Genomic DNA, 25,048 nt, shown 5'->3' with positions numbered 1-25,048 from the left:
GAAGATAGTATACCTTGCAACACTTGTTTCATCAATCTCTCAAACGTACTTGGACTACCACAAAGTCCAAATGGCATTACGTTAAAATGATATAATCCATTTCCAGTTGAGAAAGCTGTTTTTTCTTTGTCAACTGGGTCAACCAGCACCTGCCAATAACCGCACTTTAAGTCAAGCGTGGCAAACCATTTTGACCCACTGACTGCACCTAATATAGAATCTATTCTTGGCAAGGGATAGGAATTCTTTTTAGTTATATTGTTTAACTGGCGGTAATCCACACAGAACCGAGTTGTGCCATCTTTCTTAACCAATACTACTGGTAAGCACTAAAGACTAAAAGACGGAGAAATTATTCCGTCTTCTAGCATTTTTTTTACAAGATTGCCAGCTTCACCTTGCTTGGATTGCGGCAACCTTCGCGGCCTTTGTTTTATTGCTGCTGTGTTACCGGTATTAATGGTGAAAGGTAGAATTGGTAGGAAGTTTTCCTTTAGCATGCCTTACAAAACTTTCAATTAAGTGTTTTACTTTTTTACATTGATCCGAATCTACAAATTTTACGGCTCTTTTTATCATGTTTTGGGTATCGTCGTCATCGGTAAACACGCTTTCGTTTTCTATTTCGATCACTTTTGGGTATGGCTTGTTTCTTGTTACCACTTGAAGTTTTACTTTTTCAAGGTCATTATTAACATAAAACATTTATAATGTGGAAACACGCCTAAACAAAACACTGGAAACTATAAACATTTAATAATAACACAATGTATGGTCAAGCTAAGGTGTCGGAACTGATAAGCTTGAAAAAGATAAATATACCCATAAATGTGCTTTAAAACGTCTTGATAAAACTTGAAGACTTGAATAAAAGAAGAGAAGGCACAGTAAGAACAGTTTATATTTGTTATAATACTTATTTAAATTTATGTTTTTTATGCATAAGATATAATCGTTTTAAATGTAAATGACTAGTGCTTTTTAGCAACAAGGAATTTTTATAATTTGCGCAAACACTAATTTAATAGGAATTTTTAGTTTATATATGTAGAAAATAGTTGACTTTGTCGTTAACTATTTTTGTACATAATAATAACTAAATAAAATTTTATTTTATTATAAATTGAAAAAATTATATTTAATCTAAATATTTTAAGCAATAACTTAACCATCAAGAATATACAGTTGTCAATAACCTTATTTAAACGGTGATAAAATGACAAAAAATAACTATTTAGAGTATGTTAAAATTATTAAATACTTACATGTGATTTTACACTATTAGATCACCAAACACAATTTTAAATACACAATAGTCTAAATACCGCACGGAAATTACAATTAAAATTACATTTACACATAAAATAAGAAAAGGGGTTTTACAAAAAAACATAAAGATGCCACTAAAAAAAATAAAATAAAATATTACTATTTTACAAAAGCGTAGCAACTCTACTAAGAGTTGTCGTAAGGTCGATCTTTTTAAATTGAGGATAAATAACCAAAAATTCATGCTTGAGTGACCCTACTTAAAAATGCCGTCGGCTATGTAGTAAACGAACAAGAATTCGCCTTTTTTCTTTTTTTCCATGTGCTTAAGTGTATAGCCAGTTAAAATAGAGTTTATTTTGTTTAGCGAAAAGCCGAAACGCAGTGTTATAGTTACTAGTAACGCCGTGAGTTTGAATTAAGGATTGCTTTTGTAATAAGTGTAGTGAATTGATTAAATTGTATTATAGATTTTGTAAGAATTTACATTTTTTAAATAATTTTTTTAAAAACTTAATTTAATTGTTACGGTTAAATAAATTTAATAATAACGAAAATGATTTTTTTTTGAATTTTCAATTAATAAGTATCTAAGTCTGTAAGTGTGGCAGGGTAACATAAAGCACACAGGATATGTATGTGTATATAACGTTATCTTTTGTTTTTTTCTAAAAGACCCACTTTTATTAATTTTTCATTTTTATTAATGTTTAAAGAATAAAAAAATTTCACTTGCTGTTTTAAAGACTAGTAATGGATGTAAATTGCAAAGAATTTCTTCAAGGAGGTGTTAGTTTGCACAAAGTTTGTTTTTCTTCAAAATTATGCAAATAAAGATCTACAAATTTCTGTTAACTAATTAATGAAAGAATCATGAAAATGTGCTATCAACTGACTTTTTTAATTTTACTTTACAATATATTAACTTTAGCTGTGCAAACAAATTCACAAAACCATCATGATAATTTTTCTTTTACTTCACCTTTTTATGAAGCCACAGTGCCTGAAATTAGTGTAACTGGATCCTCAATTGTTGAAAGTAAAACAATGATGGGCATGTGGCTAACTGATTTTACAGCAACAGTGCAATACAGTGTTGTTGGTCAAAATTCACATTTTAAAATCCGAAAACGCATTGAGGGTAACTTTGTTTTTTTAGAGCTTCAAGCTCGGTCGCTTAAAAAAGATTCCAATGTTCGTATTAAAGCTGTCTCAAATGATGGCACTCATGAAACTTTTTGTACAGTTAAGGTTAAACTGTTGGATATTAATGATTTGCAGCCATTGTTTCCATCGGTACCATATTACGTTGAAATTGATGAAAACATTAAAATTGGAACTACCATTTTTTATGCACAGGCTACTGATTCAGACAAGGATATTGAAAATAAAAGATTCTACTACAGTTTTCCTGATTTTACTAATAATTTTGCAATAAACCCAACCACAGGTGCTGTAACAGTAACAGCCCCAATTAATTATGACTATCAGTCAGAGCATGTTCTTAGAATTCAGGTTACAGATCGGAAAGCAGCTTTGGCCGGTAATGAACAACCCAAATATACAACTCTAACAATATGGGTAAAAACTGTTAACACATATGCTCCATCTATAACTGTAAGAACTCCACTGGATTACCTTAGTAGTGAAGTGGCAAATGGTAAACGTCGGATTTTTACTACCTTAAAAATTGAAGATCTGGATAAGGGATCTCATGGTCAGATAAAAGAACCCAGGATTATTTATAGTGAGATCAATCATTTATTTGAGTTGGAACCAATAAGTGAAAATGAATTTTCAATTGTGTTTCGTCGTGATCCCCCAATTAAAAATGCTGTTGTTAACATTACAATTGAGGTTTCAGATAAAGGAATTCCGCATAAGACTTCACAGGTTACAATTCCTGTTCAACTATATGACGACAGAGCATTTGTGCCACAATTTAAACTTAATCCCTTCACATTTTTTGTAAGTGAATCAAGTCCAATGTACACACAATTAGGCTTTGTAGATGCTTTAATATTAAATCTGAGCAAGCCACAAAAATGTCGCTATGCTATTGTAGGTGGGAATCTAAATAATGTGTTTGAAATAAATTTTAAAACAGGACTGCTCACTACCAGAACATCTCTCAGTCGAAATGTAAAATCACAGTATAAACTTGTCATATCTGCTACAAATGTAAACATACTATCTGGCAATGGACGAAATGAAACAACTGTTATCGTCAATGTTTTGGATAGCAATGATCATGATCCTATTTTCAACATTACGTCATATACAGCTAGTGTTGAAGAAAATGCCCCCATTGGATCATTTGTAGTTCAAGTAAGCGCATATGATACTGATATTGGCAACAACGGTTCAATAGTTTATAGTTTGACAGATGACTCTCCTCTCTTTAAAATAAATCCGTATAATGGCTCTATTTACACTAAGCAATTACTGGATTATGATGCAATGAGCACCAAATCCCATATTATGAAAGTTAGGGCATCTGACCTTGGTACACCATATAGTAGAGAGAGTGAATGTTTAGTGGAGGTTAGAGTGTTAGACAAAAATGATAATGCTCCTAAATTTCATATACAAAACTGTACTGTTTCCCTGCCAAAAAGCACAATGGTGGAAACAGAAATTGTTCAACTGGGTCTGTTTGATGCGGATAGAAATGCAGTGTCATGTTCAATATTATCGGGAGATACTACGACTTTTAAAATTAAATCGAACACATGTGCCCTGCAAGTTAATTCGACATTGGATAATTTTTCTATTAAAAAAATATTTACATTACAAGTGGGTGCAACTGATGGAAAACTAACCTCTAAGCCAGTTACTCTTTATATAACCTTAACATCACATGGTGCCATAGGAAGTGTTTGTCAAAATACTGGCGAGTTTTCAAGATACCAAGAAATATTAAACAACAATTTAGTTCGACCCAAAATAATTAAAAATCAATTTGTCCAATTTAATCGATCATCAGATTTACCTAATTTATTTTCTCCAAAAGTGCTAAATTACAAAGAAATTCGCACCATTACCCTTCCTGAAAACACACCACTTAACGCAGTTATAGCCACAATAAATGCATTTGATAAAGATCGAGGTTACAATGGTGAATTGTGGTATACCATAACTGGTGGAAATGATGATAGCTGCTTTTTAATTTGTTCGCAAAGTGGTTTGATTCGATTGGTTTTACCACTGGATCGTGAAAGACAGGATAGTTACAATCTAACAATATCTGTATCAGATATGGGATCACCAATAAAAGCTAAAAACTTTAGAATCTGGATTACTGTTTCCGATGTCAATGACTGTCCTCCTACTTTTGATCAAAGTCTTTATGAATTTAATATACCTGAAAATGTATCTATAGGCTACACAATACAAAGAAAGATTTGGGCATATGACAGGGATCAAGAACAAAATGCACAAATACATTACAAAATTTCTGTTGGTGGAAATAAGTTTTTTATTAATCCAGTCACTGGTTTGATAAATGTTACAGGAAAGTTGGACCGAGAAGAAGTTGCAGATTATAAGTAAGTTGTTTTTGACTTATTAATATTAAGAGGTAGGATATTTAATTTAATAAAAAATACTAGAGGTCTAAAAAAGAAGCCTATAAGTTGTTTTACATTTGTAAGAGTAGTTTTTTTTTAGGTTGGTAGTGACAGCTACAGATGGCTCTAAAACTGCTCCACTGTCTTCTACCGCCACTGTTTTAATCCATGTTGATGATGTTAATGATAACATTCCAAAGTTTTTTCAAAATTTCTATCGCATTCGTATATCAGAGGACCTTCCTGTTGAAACACTTATCTTTTTTTTAAAAGCATATGACCCAGATTTTGGTGCGAACGGAGATGTTCGATATTCACTTACAGATGTACGAAACAAACGTGATAGTGTTTCTCGTTTTAAAATTGATGATCGCACTGGTGCAATAAGACTTGCAGCACCTCTAGATTATCGTACCAAAAGTCTATATAATATAACAGCACGTGCCAGAGATGTAAATCAACGTCACCTATTTTCAACCTGCTATATTGAGGTCCAAATTTTACCCGTGAACAGAAACTTATTTGCTCCCTTTTTTGAAGAACGCACAAACATAAGAATGGAAATTGCAGAAAATGCCATGATTGGTTCTCTAGTTGGCTCTGTATCGGCAGTTGATGAAGACACAACAGAAAGGGAAAGTGATATTCAATATTCACTTGTGGATGGAACTGGACTTGGATATTTTGTTATAGAACCAGCCACAGGTATTTACTACTTTGGGGCTTATAATTTTACATAATAAAACTCTATGTACGTTTAGTAAATTTAATCTTGGTCTATGTTAATAACAATGCCTTTATTTAAAATCAGCTAGGCTTTTGTTAGATTGTTGGTTTGGAGACATTAGTATCATAAAAATCCATAAATAAAATAAATAAATGTGTTGTTAAGTTATATACACTTTTTTACTAGATAAAGTTTTCGTGAACACTTTTTTAGTAATAGTAAAACCTATTTTCAGTTACGTTAAATATATCTGACACACCGCTTTGCCAAAATATTAATTTGGGTTCTGTCCTAACATTTGTTAAGTTTCTATCATTTTAGTTGCCAGACGCCAGTTAATTACTTGTTAAATAGCTTTAAATCCCATTTAACTAAGCGCCGTTTAATATTCAATACAATTTGCCAATCCCTCAAGGCGGTTAATTTTGTTTTAAACAAAAATTTTCATCGCAGCTAATTCAACTTAATATTCAAAATTTTGTCGCCTAACAAAGCAACTTATTAGTTTGTAAATTTCTGTGTCGTAAGGAAGATATACATAATTATTTGGACTTTTAAAGTTTATAAATTCTAAAATAATGGTATATAATAATGGTATATAATGATAGAAAGTATTTCGTTTTTAGAAAAAAGGTAATTTTCAAAGCCTACTATCTAAAGGTAATCTTTTATATTACAGCACAAACCATCAAATTGCTGAGTAAAATATTTAAGCCTTGGGTAGATAAAAAAAATTTTGCGCTTTGTTTCTTTGATAATAGAGTTAGTTAAAAAATTGTTTGGCGCGGCATTATACAAACAAAGTGGTAAAAGCAGAGCTAATGTGTTTTTAGTTTTTTCTAGCGTTTATTAAATACAATAATAACAATTTATATTTATTTACAGTTTATAAAACTACAGTTTATAAGAAAAATTAAGTGAATACCATGGGGGCTGGTGAACCTTATTTTTTTAAATAAAAATCGTTACAAACTACTTAAAATTAAACTTTTGGGTAAACTGAGTTTTGGGCAAGAAAACATTTTTATTTGAACAAAAACTAATCCCGAAGTAATGCCACTTACGGGATTATACCATAACAATAAAAACATAGGATTGTCATTATAGTACGGTTCGGTAATACTAGCCAAGCGACAACATTTTCAAAAAAAAAACATTCTAAACGTTTTACGTGTCTAAAGTCGTATTTAAATGCCGTGTAATTCTGTTATGACATAATAATCCCAGGACTGGCTTTCAAATTCTTTTTTTTTAATTGTTTTACCAAAGTTTTAAATCAGGTTTAAAAACAAGTTTAATAATTATTTTAAATGATAATAGTTAACTGTTTGCTTCAAATAAATGGTTTAATTTATAATCTAGTTATATTAGCGCTGGCCTCCAACTTTCAGTGTTTTCGGGTACTTTTGTTTTACGTAACCAACGTCTCATTTCGCTTAAAATCATAAATTCGTTATTTTGATAAGGTTGAAATAAGGTTACCATGCTGAAAAAAGATTAAAACTTAAATCCGCTATATGCTTGTCTTTTTAACAGTTTTATTATTATCTAACATATGTTTATCCATATAGCAAACAATGTTATCGGCAAATTTTTATGTTTGTTCGTATTTCTAAGACAAAAAGCTAATATTTGCATTTTAATTAACACATGATTATAGTGTCGGGATTATGAAAACTAATGTTGATTTTATTAAATAACTCGTATCGATAAAAATTAATCTTTTAAAGTGTATTTTGGCAGTAATCAGCTTGAGTAACACAAGTCTGTAAAAACACTTAAAAACAGATACCTTGTTTTTAAATATTCTATACTCTTTAATTAAATAATTAACTACTTAAGCGACAGTGTACCACACACCGTTTGACATTTTCTTGAAGTTTTAAACATCGTAATTGTAACATAGATATTGGTTTTAAAATTTTAATCAAAAAACAAACATATTACCAAAAATATTGATGTATACACTGGGTTGCGATTTTTATTAATTTAAACAGTTGTTAAATTACTGTGTTTAGTAACGAAATGTTGAGCCATAAAAAATACAATTTAAATGAATTTGCCTTAATTCTAAGGGAGTGTTAAGCTCAATGTGAACTATTTTTTATGCTTTAACCTTGTTTGAATTTTTGTTGAAGAAGGTTTTTTATACAAAATGACTTTTAAAAATGTCTAACTTACAAAAGGTTTGACTACAACATTATCGTTTTTTATTTGACAAGTTTTCGGTACTTAATTAAGCCTTGTTGAACAAACTTACGCCAGAAACACGTGACACTATCCACTTAAACGCTGACATTTTATTTTTTAGCCACTTATGTTTCCAAGCAATGGATATATTTGAAATAACCCAGTATTTTTTTAAAAAATATATTTTTACAAAAACTATGTGGCCAAATCAAAACTACGGACTTTTTTTGTAGGTGCGATTACCACGTCCCAAGGTTTGGACAAAGAAAGTCAACAATATTATTGGTTGACTGTAGTAGCTGAAGATCAAGCATCTGTCCCGTTATCAGGTCATGTGTTCGTGCTGGTGGAAGTATCTGATGTAAACGACAATGCTCCATTGTCAATTAAGCCAATTTACTTTGCAAGGTATGCAAAAAAAGAACTATTAACAATTTTTGTTTACCACTTGTCTATGTTATTTTTTAATTTAAATAAATATTTAATCAGTATTGAAGAAAACTGCCCTCTTGGAAGTGTGGTAACAACTATAGAAGCATTTGACAAAGACACAGACTTGAATACTGAAATAACTTATACAACATCCAGCAATTTTTTCAAGATTAACTCCATAACAGGTGATTCATACTTGTACTTAAGACTATCTAAATAATTCCTTTTTGTAAGAGGCTCCAGCTAAAGTAACTAAGTTTTAAAACAGGATTCGTTTAAAAATATATTTCTATTATTCTGAACAATCAGTTTATTTTAAATTTGAATTTAAGGTTTTGGGTGAAAACTTTTAAAAGCGGCTTTTACATCACTTATATATTTTACATTAGTAATTATACAGCGTACTAAGTAGTTAATTAAACTACGACAGCTATTTAGACAGCTGAAAACTAAAAGTTTTAAGTAAACTGCCGACATTTGCATCGCTTTTACCTAATATTAAGTTTTATCAAGATATTTATTTACATATATTATTTAAACATCCTTATAAAAAATATAGCCAGAAATTGTTGGATTTATTAGAAAATTTAACGTTTTCGGCCTACCCGTCTTTTCCGTCCTAAAAAATTAATGTAGTTTTTTCAAAACATTTATAATTTTGTTTATAATAATAAAAATAATTTATGTTATGCATGGTTGGGCAGCTAGAACTTTATTTGAAAAAAATGTTGGGTCTTTTGACTAAAAACCATTTGACTAGATGGTCAGTTGCCGTAAAACCAAAATTTCGAAAACGATCTTTTACTGAAATTTAGGTCATATTTCGAAAACGATCTTTTACTGAAATTTAGGTCATATTTTTTAAAAATTTAACAAACATTGTCCAAAGAAGGGGGTAAGCCTGGGTTTACGGTCAAATGGTTTTTGATTAAATGACAGTAATCCATTGTAAACTATTATCAATAGAATAAATACAGTCTATAGATTTCAATCTTTTAATTTAAAAATTTTAAATAATGGTGTATGAACGTAAGTTGGGTTTATGAATGGGCACCTTGTGCTCAGTGTTATCTATTACATAAACACCTGGCCCAATAGCTTGAAACCAGTGAATGGCAATAGACAACTTCTGTCAGCGCTTTTCTTGTAATAAGGTCAAATTTTACCGCCTAGAATCATGTTCAAGCTGTTTTGAATTCTGTTTTTTGTATGTAGCAACATGTTTTCCATGTTCCCGGTACATTCCATGGAAGTTCCTATTATGAAAAGTCTTTTTGTTAAAATCAAATTTGAAATTTAATTCTAAATCAAAAATTACTAATCGGTCTATTATTAACGACCAAAGGCAATTTTACCTGTAAAATAAGATTTCCTCATTAGCTTGTGTAAACTTTAGACAGGTGGGCTTAATCAAACTGAGCGAAATTATAACAAAAGTCATTACATAGTTATCAGCAGGCAAATTTATCAATTTCTTACAACACACATTAAAATTAATCTCTTGGTATACCAGTTAAATTATGCGCTTACTAAGGATTTACTGCTAATAAAAGATGCTCAAGTTAAATGTATTATTTGTAATTTATGATCGGCTTAATAATAATACTTGAAATAACGACCAAATCAATTATGAAGTGTGTCCATTTTGGTAAGAATGATTAACTAAAGAGAAGTTTAATCATTTTTTGTGTATAAACACAGTAAACAAACTTGTTTAATACACGTAAATGTCTAACTAGTTTTGTGCAATTAGTATTAGCCTTTAAAAAGTTTTGCAAATGTTGAATATATTTGAATTTATAAAACGTTTACAATATAAGTTGGTTCTTATTTTCCCGAACCCTTTTAACTTACAGTTTATAATGAACTATTTTTATCTAAATTTTCTCATGTTGGTGATATGTGACACCAGTGCTTTGAAACGCGGTGGTATTAGAAAGTTGTTTGTTTTTCTAATTTCGCGAATGCGCCCCTTTCTTAGAAAAAACAAAAGGCCTTATTTTGTCAAATTAGTTTCATTTACTTCTTTTATTATTTAGTATTTCAAAAGACTGTAATTGAATAATAAAGACACCACTTATAATTTATTAAATAAGGGCGTTGGGTATTTTTTTTCCTAATTTTATATACATTTATTATTATTATTATTAAGTTAAGATTTTTTTAAAGTTTATTGTTGTGATTAGTTCAAACGAATGTTTTTTCGTAATTTGTACACATATATTATTGGTGTAATATATTACAAAAAAAGTTATGTTTGTATAACTTAACACCCTTAAAACTCATTTTTAAAGTTATTTTAGTGTGCCTTTTTGTTCTGCTTTCTTGTGTTGACACAACCGTTTTGCTTCACTGATTTGCCAATAATGTTTACTTGCTGTATGCTGTCTAATGGCTCTAATCGTCACTTTCTAAAAATATCGTTTTGTGTAACCATGAACCTTTAAAAAATTTTACCACAAAGGGTCGGCGAATTTAACATTGGTTTGTTTAGTGTTTAGGCTTATAATGAAATACAGGCGTTGGTTTATATAAAGTTTTATTTGATAATTAACTTTGTTAAATTTTCGCAAAGGCTAATCTTGCTTTAAATAACGGCTTTAAAATACGGTTTTCTTGTCCTTTTGTTTATTTAAGGCAAACATATTTTTTGCTTTTTGGTCGTACTTTATTATTGCATAAACCAAACATTTGCGTTGATTTAATAGAGTAACTATGATTAATTAGTCTTTTGTGCAAACTTGGCATATTCATACGATTTAAGTCTAACACGCAAAGTACACGAAAAAATAAAAATATAATTGAATAAGGATGCAAACTTTCACCTTATTAAAAGTAAATATATCTTTGTACGAATTGACTTTAAATATATCAACGCCAAAAAAAAAAAATTAATAAGAGGCGTGTTTTATGGTCGGGTTCATTTTCGAAAATAGTATTAAAATCGCAACTTATAAAATATTTAAAAAAAAATTTAACCTATACCATTCCGTTATTGAAAGTAAATAAACAGTTTTAAATTACTCTTTCAAAATTTGGCTTTATTACTCGGACTTTATTAAGGGCCTAAAAAATACTATTTTCTTTTTTTTTATGAAAACACCTTTCGCAAAAAGGACATTATTAAAAAAAAATAATAAAAAGGCCTAAATATGTTTTTTGCGCTACCACCCTAGGTAATTGTATATTTGTTAATCCTAGTTAATTGTCTGTTGACTTTTTTGAGTTTATATTTTTGATTTTGGTTTGAACATGGAACAAAACTAGGGAAGCTTTTGTGTTAAAAATATAACTAAAAGAAATGTTAGAGAGGCTTAAATTTGTGTTTGCCAGATCACAGTCCTAGCAAGTGGCCACTTACCCCTAGTATTGCGACAGCTGTGCTTATCCTATCTGACCGCACCTATGTACGAACAATACAATGTGTTAACCAGTATTTAAATTATAGTTTTCAATTTATTATCTTTTTAAAACGAGGATTTGTTTATTTTTTATTGTGGGTTTAGGTTGCAGATTAACCTTTTTTGTTTATTTAATGCTAATGTATTAATCGTTTAAACTTTTTTATAATGTTTTCGTATTTATTAATATTAAGGTATTAACAAAGTGGTGGCCAATTGAGGTGTTATCGTTTCGGTTATCCTAGACTTCTGAAACTTTTTTTTTGTATGATTTAGTCATTTTAAATTGTTTATTTAAAAAAATTAAAGAAATTATTTTGTTGTGTTTTGTTATTGAAATTAGACCACGTGTTTTGTGTTTGTGTGTAATTGGTGATATTGTAAATTAGGTCATGTTTAATGTACTTTCATGACATCCATCAAATACTTTTTACTAGGCATGTAAAGTATATCTACATAAAACTGTAGATTAACATATGAACTCCCAACATGTATGTTTTATATGTAAACAGTTAAGGTAAACATGTTTAGTTACAAGGGCTTTAATGTATAAAAGGGTTTTATAAATGGCCCCGCTTCAAATAAATACATCTTCATATTATTTTAATAAAATTAAACTGTACTGATTTTTTAAAATTTGTTGTAAGGGTATTTAGGTTGCTTCTAATTGGCATAACTAAATTAATACCAACCCGATCTTGTCTCACTTATAATATTTAAGAATCTCAATGTATTTTTGTTTATATTACGAATTGAATTAATTAGACACGAACATGGTTATTAGTTAAATTTCTTCTTCTAAGCGTTTTATTTTAAATAACCAGCGACCACTAATTAACGAATTAGTCTGGTGTTTAAAAGTCTGACGACGACTGTATTAACGAAAAACAACTAACATATAAATATCGTTGTAATTTGGTTTGCTTTTCAATGTAATAGTGCACAATACTGCTACAGTTTTTGTTTCTTGAAATCCTATTACAAATTGAAATCCGCATTAATTGTTTGAATAACATCCCATTCAGTTATTAGTGACCTAAATTAGCAAAATTCGATTAACGATTTTTATCCAAACAATTGCTTATCATTTTAGAGGGTACACCGGTTAGTTAAAAACACATCTAGCAGATTTAATGGTTGGTGTTGTCCGAGTATAACTTTTGTTAATATGTACTTAAATTTTATAACAAACATCTTAAATTATTTATAATGTATTATGTTTTAGGTGTTTTTAAATAATGTAGACGCTTTTTATTTTGCTAGAACGAAAAAGCATTTATAGCCTATAGTCTTTTATTTTATAAATTAAATTGTTAAAAATAGAATTAAAACAACTAACAATTTTTTTTTAATTATTTTGTTTCATTTTTTTGTATTTTCCTAAGACTAACCAGGTTTTTGTTTACTTTTAATTCTTAATACGATCAAATTTATTTGCCAGTGTCATTTTATTGGCCATAAAAACATAAAATAAGCCGACTCGTTCAAACAATTGAAAAAAAATTAAAAATGGTGCAATTTGTTCAAGAAAAACTTAAATTTTAAATTTTTTGTTAAATTCCACGATTTAAGTTAGTTGTTAGAAAATATTGTTTATAACTGCCTACAATTGTAATAAGCAGTTTCATTATTTGCGCCAGGAAGACTGTCTTGAAAGCTTAACGGCCGACCATAAGTCCTAAATAACAGACATGGACTGACAATAACATCTAGTAAGTCATATAACTAAAGAGAAAATAAAACGTGTTTGCCTTTACAATACACACAAGTCAGAATTTTTAGAAAAACAACGGTATATATATAACATTTTTTTTACAAGAACACCGTAGTCTAAATTTTTTTTTTAATAGTTTTAAAGGTTACTTTGTAATAACTTTCAAATTTTGCCATTAAACTTTCAGTATTCTTTTTTAGCGGATGTATCGTTTAAACTTTAACATTTCGCCATAAAATTAACCTAAAACAAAACATTAAGCGTTTATGATGACAGAATATAAGCTTAGTACTTACGAAACTTGTTTAGATGAAAGAAATACGAAGAATATAAACAAAGAGATGTCATTTTAAATTTTACGACATGATCTGTAACGTCTTTTATTAGTTTTTTATCCAAACAAACCGCGCCAACAAAAATGACTTAATAAATCAACTCAATCGAACGCTTTGTTTAAAAGCCTAAATTATTTTAAAACATAGTTTTTTAATATTTTATGGTATATTTCATACACAAATGATATAAAACCTATTTAGTTACACGTTAGCACATAGACTGTAATCCGGAACCCAATAGGAGAAAGTTTTTTAGGATAGGATGCCTGTTTCTTTGTGGGCAAATGGACCAAGATAGTCCTTTGTTGAGATTTTGATTAGTGCATTGAGTAAGTAGGTTTCTTCGATCGAAATCAACGCTATTATACTGAGCACAATAGAACCTAGTGTGAATCACACGCAAAACTTACGACCCACGTTTAGTTCTACCACTTACAAAAGATCTTTTATATCATATTCCGCAAAATCAACAATTTAGCAGTTACGTGTTTTATCTCGTGTTTTTGGTATTTACTATTTGATTTCCAGCGAGAGTAACTTTGATTATTTGATTTTGTAAAAATTTTGTAAAAAAAATGATTAGTGAACAATATAGTTTGCGATTTACTTTCGGGTAACAGTTGACATTATAAAAAAAATGCTTTAATCATGATACAATGTGCAGACTCGTTATTTTAATTAAAATTTCCAGCGACAATATTTTCTATTTTATTTATTTATCTTTCAATAATTGAAACGCTATATGGGTCATACGTCTTAAGAACATGTTTTAAAACATCAACGACCAAAATTACCGATTTGTTCATAAAATTGGTTTACTAATGGTAGACTAGGTTTTTTTTTGGTTAACCATTAGTAGACTAGGCGACAATTTTCTTTTTGTTGGTTTGCCTGACATATTTTATGTGCGCTCCTGTGAAACGAACGAAACGGATTTTCCATTATAAAAATTAAATATAAAACAACAAACTATGTAAAAAAAGATATTTAAAATATCTGTTAAATTATTTTTAGACAGGTTACGTTAGACACTCTTTAAAAATATGTCAATTTAAATTTTCACATTGGGTAATTGGTTTGAAAGTAAGTTTTGCACAAGCTGTTTTATATAGCAAATTGCGTCATTCGCAAACAGACCTTTCGTTACGCGCGAACGAGTTATTTCCCTCCTCTTGACGTCATCACAAGAAAATATACTTCCCCGGTTGATAATTCAATCGGATTTGATATATCTGATACACAAGGGATTGCTAATACATCAATTGATCGGACCATTTGTTTATCAAATTTGACAAAAAAAAAACTTGTGGGCAAACAAGGGTTAATGCTTATTATCACATTAACAGTTAAAAGTTGGGACAAATACAATGAACTATTATAAGATTTTATGTCTGATAAAGCGTCAGACAGGTTTTTGTTCCTGTTTGCTATTGAATCATCAATCAAGTATTGTTATAAAGTGTTTGATTAAAGTCCTACTAAAAATATTTTTTTCAAAAGGCTCTTATATACGTTAAGTTTTATTTTTTGAGTGCAAAATTGTATATGTTTTAATTTTTGCTGATTTATGATTTATTTTTTATGTGTGAACCAAAAGCTTAAACTCAACTACCCCTTACATAAAACTATTCTAGTTATTTGTCTGTGAACTTTAGAAGTGTTAACCCGTTGTGTTTCGCCACTTTAAAGTATTCACATGATAGATGATTTCACAACGCTAAAGAAATAGTATGGGGCGATAATTAGCTTGTTTAAGAAAAAAATTCTTGTGTAAACCTTACTATTTTTTTATTTAAAGTAATTTAGAACATTATGTTAGTTCCAACTTCAAAACAAAATTTTGATCGTTGGATTATTTTTAAATTATATGTTTGTATATATATCAATATAATTACTAATTTAAGTATTACATTGGATAAAATTTATAAACTACTTATACTTATATCGGGGAATTCTGTCCCCTCTTCCTTTATGCTTTCAAGTAAATTAAGAGATTGCAATAAATTTAACCAATGGTTATTTCTATAATAAAAAAATTAAGCCTAAAATATAAACACATAATTAATTTTTATTCGTATTTGTTTTATTCTCAATGTAACAAACATTTGTTAATTTTTTTAAACTTTGTTACTATGTGTTTTCTACTAATAAATACTTACGTAAAACAACCTAACAAACATTGAGTTTTAAACACTTTTATTCGACCAAACTTTTAAATTTCTTTTTTATCATTAAAGAATTTAAATTATAAAGATCATTGTTAAATTTAAAACAAATGCTTACTGTTTGTTTCTATTAAAAAGTTATATTTTCTATATGGTATTAGCTTAGTTTAGTTTTGGTTAATGTGTCTCGTTTCGGCTTGGTACGAAAGATAATGTTTATCATGTTATCTTGATTTCTACTAATGACTTACTGATAACATGGCAGGGTTGATGTTGTGTACGCATTAATATTAGCTATATGAAGTTACATATTGCGTAATATCAGTTTATTTAAAAACTTTTATGTGACTTAAGTAAAACCGGCACTTTTTATTACGCCATTTAATTTAACATACTAATGGGTTCCATTTAAAAATGTATTTTTTAATTTTGTGTAAAGATAATTTTGATTTAAATGTTATTGCTATTAAATTACAAGCTTTGTTAACATTATAAACTATTTTGATGGTAAAGTGTGAACATACGTTTAGTAAAAGATAAGTTTTCATTGTTTTTAAAGACCACAGATATTTTTTAAACAATATCGTTAATTTCGAGTGTTTTCTCAACGAGCCGTTACTTCTGGTGTCATCTGTTTGTTTTTGTACCATTTTAACTGTTTACTTTCTTACTTTAGGTGTTGTGACAACAAAGAAAAGAAAAATTGACAGAGAAACTGCTAAAACCCGAACCGACTTGACATTTGAGGTGATTATTATCATTAAAGTCATTAAATTATTTCCTTTGCCCAATTACTGTAACAATAAACCTGTTAAGGTTAACAAGACGTTTAAACTTATATTAACAAAACGTTGGTTAAATATTACAGAACTTCATTAAAACACGATCGGGTTTTAGACTTAAATTAAACATCGTTATATTCATATATACTAGTACATAGAAATATTTTTACCTTGATAAATACATATAAAAATATATTTGCAGATTGATATTTTAATTTATTTATTAAACCATAAAAAAGGAATACAGAAATCCAGGCCGACTTTTTTTATAAATTTAAACGATGTACGCCCGCCAATTTCAAACAATTTTTGGTTAACTAGGTCAGAAATACCATTCAGCCCATTTTTAAATTACACCGGAAAAATTTATAAAATTTTAAATCGTTTTGTAGGTTAAACATATGCAGATAACATAGGGCCTACTTTTTTATATCTTACAACACACAATAGTTTTCTATTTTGTTAACACTATTTGTCTTTTGTTGGATGTCATTACGATCTCTAAATGTAATTAGAAATTAGAATTAGCTTTTATATTTCGGGTAAAATTAAAATCAGTCACTATGTTGAGTAAAAAAATTTAAGAACCAATTTTTATTATGGAAGCCTTATGTAAAGTTGCCTAACTTTAACTTAAGTGTTCGGCTGTACAAATTATGCACCAGATTTAAATACAAATAAAAGTGTTAAATAACTTTAAAATTAGATTAGTATTGTACAACTCTTGCCTTTTATATTGCCTCTACGTTATTTCATTATATAATTTTTTTAGATTAACAAATTAATTCATTTAGAATTGTTTTTTTTTGTTACAATCTGTTAATAAAATAATGAGAACAGTAACCTTAAACCCGTAAGCTTTTATATAACAACTGACTTATATTTCATATACACACCTAGAAATATACATGTATTAAATATATTATTATTTACTAAGATAATCAATTTAAAAACTAAGCATTGATTTAACTTTTTAAATAAAAACATTTTAAAATAATCAATAAACTAGAAGCACGTCACGAAACAATTGGCGTAAATTAGATTCTTTTATTTGTCAACTTTGCTTGAGTTTGCACAAAAGGAAGCGAAAGTTGCAAAAGAATCTGTTTTTCAACTAATCAAAAATGTTGTTGTGTATTTTGTATTTAAAATTAATTTTGTTCTCGAAATCTTATGAAGAAATTATTTGTTTATGCCATTAAGCAAGCATTTTTAAAGTAGATGTTGCTAATATGTTAAACGGTTAAATTGCAATTTAGTTATATTAACACAGTTACTTCGTATCAGGTTTTAATTACTGATTCTGGAAATCCCCCATTGAGTTCAACCACAAAAGTTGTTGTCGAACTTCTTGATCAAAACGACAACGAACCCCGGTTTATTGAGGATTTAGATTCTACTTTAAATTTGCCTGAACGTGCCAGGACTCCTGTTTTCTTACCAGTGTAAGTTTATATACAATGTATTATTTGCGACTTATTTTTTACTTTGCTAATTATATGAAGTTTTATATAAAATTTTTAACTGATAAGATTAAGTATTATCATGTCTAATTTATAACTTTATTCAAGTAAAATTGCATTACTTTTTTTCTGATATTATATTTAAAACTTGTAAAATAATATTATTTATTTCTCTATTAATTTAGTGCTAGAGTTGTTGCTCACGATAAAGACGCTGGAAAAAATTCCAACGTAACATATAGATTAAAGGACAGCAACGGAAGATTTTTTATCAACGCACACACCGGAGTTATCAGCACTAAATCTGCTTTTCAAGAAGGCTTTACTAAAGTGATTAAGGTAATTTTTTTTAACCAATAAACTCAGATAATTTTTTTTTACTATTTTTGTCAACCGTAGTTATTTTTATTAAAATTATAATAATTATTTATAGGTAATGGCGTTTGACCAAGGTATACCACAGAAACATTCAAGGTACAACCGTGTAACTATATCATGGGGAAAAAGGGCTACTAAGTCTAAACTTTCTCCCAATTTCTTAAATATGCCCGAAAGTAGACCGGAAATGTATTTTGAACACGTTGATGCTGGGTACAAACCAACAAATAAAAGCTCTAGGTTTATTAAGCTAATGGAAGCTTCTGATCTTGATTCGGATCAAGTTTGGTATTACATTGCAAGTAAGTTCGCTTTTTAGAATCTGTGTGTAAATACAAATAATCGTGAAGTTTTATAAAAGCGAATGTGAAGTATGAAAAAGACTTATTTTTGTGTTCTTCTATAAGCTTGTGCTTCTGTTTATTTAACCTTACGGCAAAATTTTGGTTTGTTATGACAGCATTTATTGAATTACGATATAAGATAATAATCGCCAATTTAACTATAAGATTTCATTTGTGAGGTCGATTGTAGATGTTGTATTTGATTACTTATTGCCACCTTGTAGTAGAATAAATGAAGTTTAGGACAAAGTTGAATATCTTTATGACTTAGCTTTTCATTAATTGTTTAGTCTAATGCTTTACATTATTGGTTCAACAACATAACCTTTTTAAGACCTTTATAATATTGCGCGCAAAAAATTGTCGTTCTAACATACATGCGAATGTAGGATTATTACTACTTAATAGTGTCTAAAATTTATGCCCAAGTTATTTTATATATTCTTGTTTGTTTGCAGATGGAAACGAAGATTACATGTTCCATATTAACTCGAATGACGGCTCGTTGTTTGTAACAGGGGATCCTGATGCAGAGAAAACTAGTTACTACAATCTAACCATCGAAGTTAGCGACGGATATAATAGTGAATTTACTGATGTAAGTTATAGAATGTCAAAAGAAAATTTATTTGTTGTTGTTTTAACTGTTATTTTAGCAAAACAGAACTTCTTACCCAAAAACATTTTTTTGGTTTATATATATAGATAATACTTTTTAATATGACCGATTTACTTTGATAGGTTGGAATTTCTATAGGTGATGTTAACGACCATAGGCCACAATTTAGTCAAGAAATATACATAGTTTCAATTGATGAAAATGTGCCGCCAAATACAGAAATCTTGCAACTTAACACCACGGATAAGGATTTGGAACCAAGAAATAAAAACTTTAAATATAGCATTCGACAATCTAGTAATCCAAAAAGTTTAAACAAATTTAGAATAACATCTTCAGGTGAAACATTGTTTGGTAGTTTTTCCATTTTTAAGCATTATGTCACTTTAAAATAATAAAATTAGTACAACTACTACTTACTATTTAATAAACCCTTTTTTATATATAGGAGCGATATACACTACATCGACTCTAGATAGGGAAGTGAACAAGGAACACATTCTTATTGTTGAAGTCAGTGATCAAGGATTTCCAGGGGCTTTGGAGGTAAATCATCTTATAAGAAATAAAAACCAAATGTAATTTATTTTTATGTTGAAAATTTTTTTGCAGAATTATTGCCGGGTGATAATAACAGTATTCGACCTTAACGACCACGCTCCAGTATTTACATCTTCAACCTATAAAGCGCAAGTGGTAACTGGTGTTAGCGACGAACAACTTGGAACAGATGACACCCTGGAAATGGTCGTTTTAAGGGTAAAAGCAACTGACATCGACAGGGGAGAAAATGCAAGAGTTTTATATTCCATTGCTTCAGGTTTGTTGCTTTTGTTAACTTTAGTTTTATTATCTTAATTTATACAAAACAAATTAAAAGCTATGCTTTAATAATGATTAAACAACCAAAAAACGTTTCAGGCATTATAGTAAAACACTCAAAACTTATAACTGAATATATAAACAGTGGTTTATCATATAATTTTCACATCTTAATTGGGTATATTTATTTTTAACTTTTTTTAACATCTTGATACCAAAATATTTTGTTGTCGCAAATCTCAAAAACGCCTCTTGCTCAAATATTTTAAGAAAAACTTGTTTTCATTTCGCTAAGCATATTCACCCAAACGTAACCTTTTATAATTGAAATTAGGTTTGGCAAAAATAAATAAAATGGATAAGATAAGACGCACCCACATAAATGTGCTATTAACTTTTTTTAGGGTACTTAATTAGTAAAAATACATATATTGACGCTAATTAGAGTATAATAAAAAAAGTGAAAGTATTTTTGGTATCTAACACTACTAATGCTTTATGGCAGGACATTTCAATTATTTTGTTTGAATAGTAGAAACTTCCATGTGTATCTAGGTTAACGCTGTGTATTTCAAGAAAAATGCACAAGACGTATAAAACAGCCTTGTAAAATATTTAACGTTGCTTGGTTGATAGGTAATTGTATTTTTCTGGACCTTTTTTATTACATTCAATCATATTAAAGTGCGTTAAAAGGTTGTATTAAAAGCAATTATACTTTAAAATATCTTTGATTCGGAAGGTAGTAATTTGGTTTAAACTTGGCTAAGTATACGTGGTGTTGTAATGATGTGACAGCAGTCTTCCAGCTAGGCACATTTTTCTACACTACATCAACATTTTCTTTTTAGACTTGTACTATGAAATTCCAATTAAAATATTTGCTTTGTTATGTAGGGTCTTGTTTGGATTTTTGCGATGTTAGGTTGTGGAAAAAATAGACGCCACGAGTTCAAAATTGTTATGTCCTATTAACATTCTTGTTTTATTTTTATTACGAGGTCGTGTTTAATTTAAATCCACTGAATTTTCTGGTTTGGAATTTCGGTTACGACAGAATTTCTGCCACCAGTTGTCTTTGTTTAGACTAGTTAAGCGCCCACCTTGCGACTAATGGTCGCAACAAAAATTTAACCGTAGTTATTTCCCGCTTACTACAAACAGAACAATTATTAATTTTGAACGCTTAGGTTAAAATATGTATCAATACATTATCGTCTATTGAGCACTAAACTTGAAAATAAAAGAACACTAAACTTGAAAATAGAAACAACATGTTAAAATTTTGTCAAGACTGTTTATAATATGTACTTTAAAACTCTTTGGATTTAACTTTTAAGTTGTAATTTTTTTTACTTTTTAATTAATAGTATAGCACTGGTGTGTATTTAATAAAAATCACAAAAATTTACTCTGCAGGGAATGAGGATCGTTTATGGAAAATAAATCCCAGCAGTGGAGAAATAAGTGCAACTCGACGCATTGTAGGAAACAAGGGGGGTGCTATCTCTCTGTCTACTTTTTTGGTAAGAGCAAGTGACTGTGCGAGAATACCTCTCAGTAGCACAGCTGAAGTAAGGATAGAAATTGTGACACGATTTGACTTTCCCCCAGTCTTTGCAAACAAGTTTATTACAATTGGGGTTAATGAAAATGTTCACATTGGAAGGTAAGCCGATTTCAAGAATAGTTTTTTTATAATTGATAAATAATTTTTTTTTATATTCAAAAAAGGTTATTTAAACAATTAGAGTTTTAGAGTCTGCTAACTAGTATTTGTGTTAAATGAGGTATGTTAGTTTTGTGACACAATTTATTTTAGCATTTTGAGGGGTTTGTGGTTGTAAGTATTTTATTAAGAAAATCAAGGGTTACAGAAGTTATTATGTACTTATAATTTTAAGCTTTATACCTTTGTTAAAAGTCTCAATTTTTTTTATTTTTACTAGTTATTTAATTTTTTTAATTTTGATTTTTAATTTTTTATAGCTACATTACCACTGTTACTGCAACTGCACCATCAGGCATTACTTACAACATCACATCTGGCAATTTGGGTTCAAAGTTTTTTATTAATGCCTTTTCTGGTGTTCTGACACTTGTCAACACTTTAGACCGAGAAACAAATGATAGTTATAACTTATTTGTTACTGCTGTCAATGCAGATGGTAAAGCCTCAACTATGAATTTAGTTATTACTGTTTTGGATGCAAATGATAACAGGTTTGATATACAGTAAAATACAAAATTGCAACCAATTACTTTGCGTTTAGATTTAAATTTTTAAGATTTTCATTAGATTTTATTAAAATTTAATTAATTATTAAACTGGTAAAAAGCTTTGCCACAGTTTTGCAATTCTATATTTTATTTTAGGCCCAACTTTAACAAGTATAATTACTTGGGAAGTGTATCAGAAAATCAAGGCAACACAGGTTCATTTTTAGTTACAAACTCTAAAGGTGGTCCCTTGGTTATCAATGCACATGATCATGATATTGGAGACAATTCAAGACTTGTATATTCATTAGTAAATCCTGCTACCACTATTAAACAAAGGTTTGCAATTGATGGAAATATCGGAGTAATTCAACCCCTGCAAGGAGTTGGATTGTTTGATTATGAAACTGCGAAACAATATTCTTTTGAGGTATGTACATAACGTACATTGATTAAACTTATTACAATATACTTATAAATTATATTAAACTTTACACCACTTTGTCTGTATAGTTAAAAAAATGTATTTAATTCCTTTTTCATGATGCATTTAGGTGCAAGTTATGGATTCAGGAGAGCCTCAGTTATCTTCGATTCGAAATGCCATGGTTACCATTGCTGTAGTTGCTAATAATTATTCTCCACCAATTTTCACACAGTCATCTTACGAACTAATAGTGTTTCTTCCTACTGCACCAGGAGTTATTATATCTCGACATACTTATGTTGACGATACAGACTTTATACGTAGGAAAGGTACTAGTCTAATCTACACTATTTCTGGTCAAAATGATGGAAATGCTTTATCTATTAACTCAACATCAGGGACTCTTAGTGTTAATAACCCAGACACTTTACAAGAAGGTGATCAGTTTTTGTTAAGAATTCGTGCCAGTGATGGAAATAGATCTTCTATTGCAATTTGTGATATTACTGTTAAAAATTTGCCTTCCAACAATTTGTTTACTTTTTCCCAATTATCATATGAAGCAGTAATTTTTGAAAATGTTGATGAGGTAAATTTATTTTAAACAGGCGATTAGTCCTTTTTATGTATTATAAAACAGTTTGCCTATGTTACCAGTGTGCTTGACTTTTTTTTTAATAAACAAATCATCATTTTAACAACTAGATTCAATTTATTGCCTTCATTCAAGTTCTTGGTACTACTATTAATGATTTCTTGAGGTACTCAATTTTAAATTCTAATCCATATTTTTACATTCATCCAACAACTGGTCTAATTGAAACCACTGGTAAACCTGTTGATAGAGAACTGCATTTAAAATTTAAAGTGAGTATTAAACTTTTAACTATTTGACTTAAATGTATATTCTGTAATTGCTGTTTTAAATTATTGTACTTTTACATGGTTTTGTATTTTATGTTACATTTAATTTTAAATTTAGTTACTCATTGAAGTCGTTGATGTTCATTCTACTGATGCTGATAATAACATTTTGCGTCGCGGCCGAGTAATTGTAAGTGTAAGTGTTAAGGATGTAAATGACAATGCCCCTTATTTAGTTGGACTTCCGTATTTAGCTACTGTTCAAGTAGATGCAAAACCTGACACAGTTGTTAAGCAGGTAGGAATAATTATTGTTTTTAAAGTAGGCTTGACATAAATGTAATAAAAAACACAAATTTAATTATTTTTAAACGTTAGTTATGTGTTTTAAAATTAATTTTAAAGTTTTTGGTTTTTAAAATTTTATTTTTATTTGATAAATAAAATTGAAATTATTGTTTTTTTTGTAGTAGAAAGTTATCTACAAAGTTTTAAACAATAATTCTTATGCGATTTGAGAAAAAGCAGTCCCTTCTGTAATTTATTGATATTTTAATCAGGTTCAGGCAATTGATGCTGATATTGGATTAAACAAAGAAATAAGATACAGTTTGACAGGAGAGTATTCAGATATTTTCAACATCAATGACCTAAATGGAGTAGTGACACTTAGCAGAACTCCTTCGGAACATCTTAGTAATGAAAACACAAAATTTAATCTGACAGTTTTGGCTTCAGATTTGGGCAAGTTCCATTTGTTATTAAAATGTTTTTCAATTCAGGTGGCTAGTTTACTATATGTTTTATTAATCATTGGTAATGCGCATATTTATTATTTTTATTAAATATTGTCATTTTAAAATTATTATTTGCTTCAAATTTTAAAATTTATGTTTTTTTAAATAGGTCATCCAAAATTACAAGGATTTGCAGTACTTCAAATTTTAATAGTAAATCGGGCCACTCCAGTATTTACTGAACAATTTTACGGAAATATTTTATTACCAGAGGATGCTCAACCACACTCAGTTGTTTTTTCTAATATATTTGCCTCCAATCCAGAAAACTCTAATATATGTTATTCAATAATAAGTGGTGATCCTATGCATAAGTTTGACATTGATTTTCTTAGCGGTTAGTTTTTAGCTTTTACCATTTATTATAATTAATGGGATCATATTTATTATAATTGTTAACTTAGTGTATTATTTTTTTGTCATTTCAATCTTTTTTCTTATTGCATAGTTTGTTATAAATTCCATTATTTTTTTAAATAATTACTTTGCATCTAAGGAATAGTTGTGTGTATTAGTAATACATGTTACAA

General features: G+C 29.0%; 1 protein-coding gene across 8 annotated transcripts in view; it reads left to right on the top strand.

Moving 5' to 3' along the window:
* The first annotated feature begins 1,947 nt into the window (after nucleotides 1-1,947).
* LOC145758790 (protocadherin Fat 1-like) overlaps nucleotides 1,948-25,048 on the top strand; it is a 36,219-nt gene continuing 13,118 nt past the window's right edge. For all 8 annotated transcript variants that reach the window (XM_082572545.1, XM_082572541.1, XM_082572544.1 and 5 more), the window contains exons 1-20: nucleotides 1,948-4,817; nucleotides 4,939-5,543; nucleotides 7,989-8,163; nucleotides 8,245-8,372; nucleotides 16,479-16,549; nucleotides 17,872-18,029; nucleotides 18,233-18,386; nucleotides 18,481-18,727; nucleotides 19,228-19,367; nucleotides 19,511-19,727; nucleotides 19,837-19,934; nucleotides 20,001-20,208; nucleotides 21,630-21,879; nucleotides 22,200-22,433; nucleotides 22,587-22,860; nucleotides 22,985-23,446; nucleotides 23,563-23,724; nucleotides 23,840-24,019; nucleotides 24,282-24,465; nucleotides 24,628-24,855. In XM_082572545.1, coding sequence (XP_082428671.1) covers nucleotides 2,143-4,817; nucleotides 4,939-5,543; nucleotides 7,989-8,163; nucleotides 8,245-8,372; nucleotides 16,479-16,549; nucleotides 17,872-18,029; nucleotides 18,233-18,386; nucleotides 18,481-18,727; nucleotides 19,228-19,367; nucleotides 19,511-19,727; nucleotides 19,837-19,934; nucleotides 20,001-20,208; nucleotides 21,630-21,879; nucleotides 22,200-22,433; nucleotides 22,587-22,860; nucleotides 22,985-23,446; nucleotides 23,563-23,724; nucleotides 23,840-24,019; nucleotides 24,282-24,465; nucleotides 24,628-24,855 — 6,850 coding nt within the window. In that variant the 5' untranslated portion in view covers nucleotides 1,948-2,142. The remainder of the gene's footprint in view (nucleotides 4,818-4,938; nucleotides 5,544-7,988; nucleotides 8,164-8,244; nucleotides 8,373-16,478; nucleotides 16,550-17,871; nucleotides 18,030-18,232; nucleotides 18,387-18,480; nucleotides 18,728-19,227; nucleotides 19,368-19,510; nucleotides 19,728-19,836; nucleotides 19,935-20,000; nucleotides 20,209-21,629; nucleotides 21,880-22,199; nucleotides 22,434-22,586; nucleotides 22,861-22,984; nucleotides 23,447-23,562; nucleotides 23,725-23,839; nucleotides 24,020-24,281; nucleotides 24,466-24,627; nucleotides 24,856-25,048) is intronic.

This window comes from Corella eumyota, chromosome 1 (assembly GCF_963082875.1).
Source record: "Corella eumyota chromosome 1, kaCorEumy4.1, whole genome shotgun sequence".
Taxonomy (NCBI): Eukaryota; Metazoa; Chordata; class Ascidiacea; order Phlebobranchia; family Corellidae; genus Corella; species Corella eumyota.
Note: the sequence above shows the minus strand (reverse complement) of the source record. Positions and strands in the feature narration are given on the sequence as shown.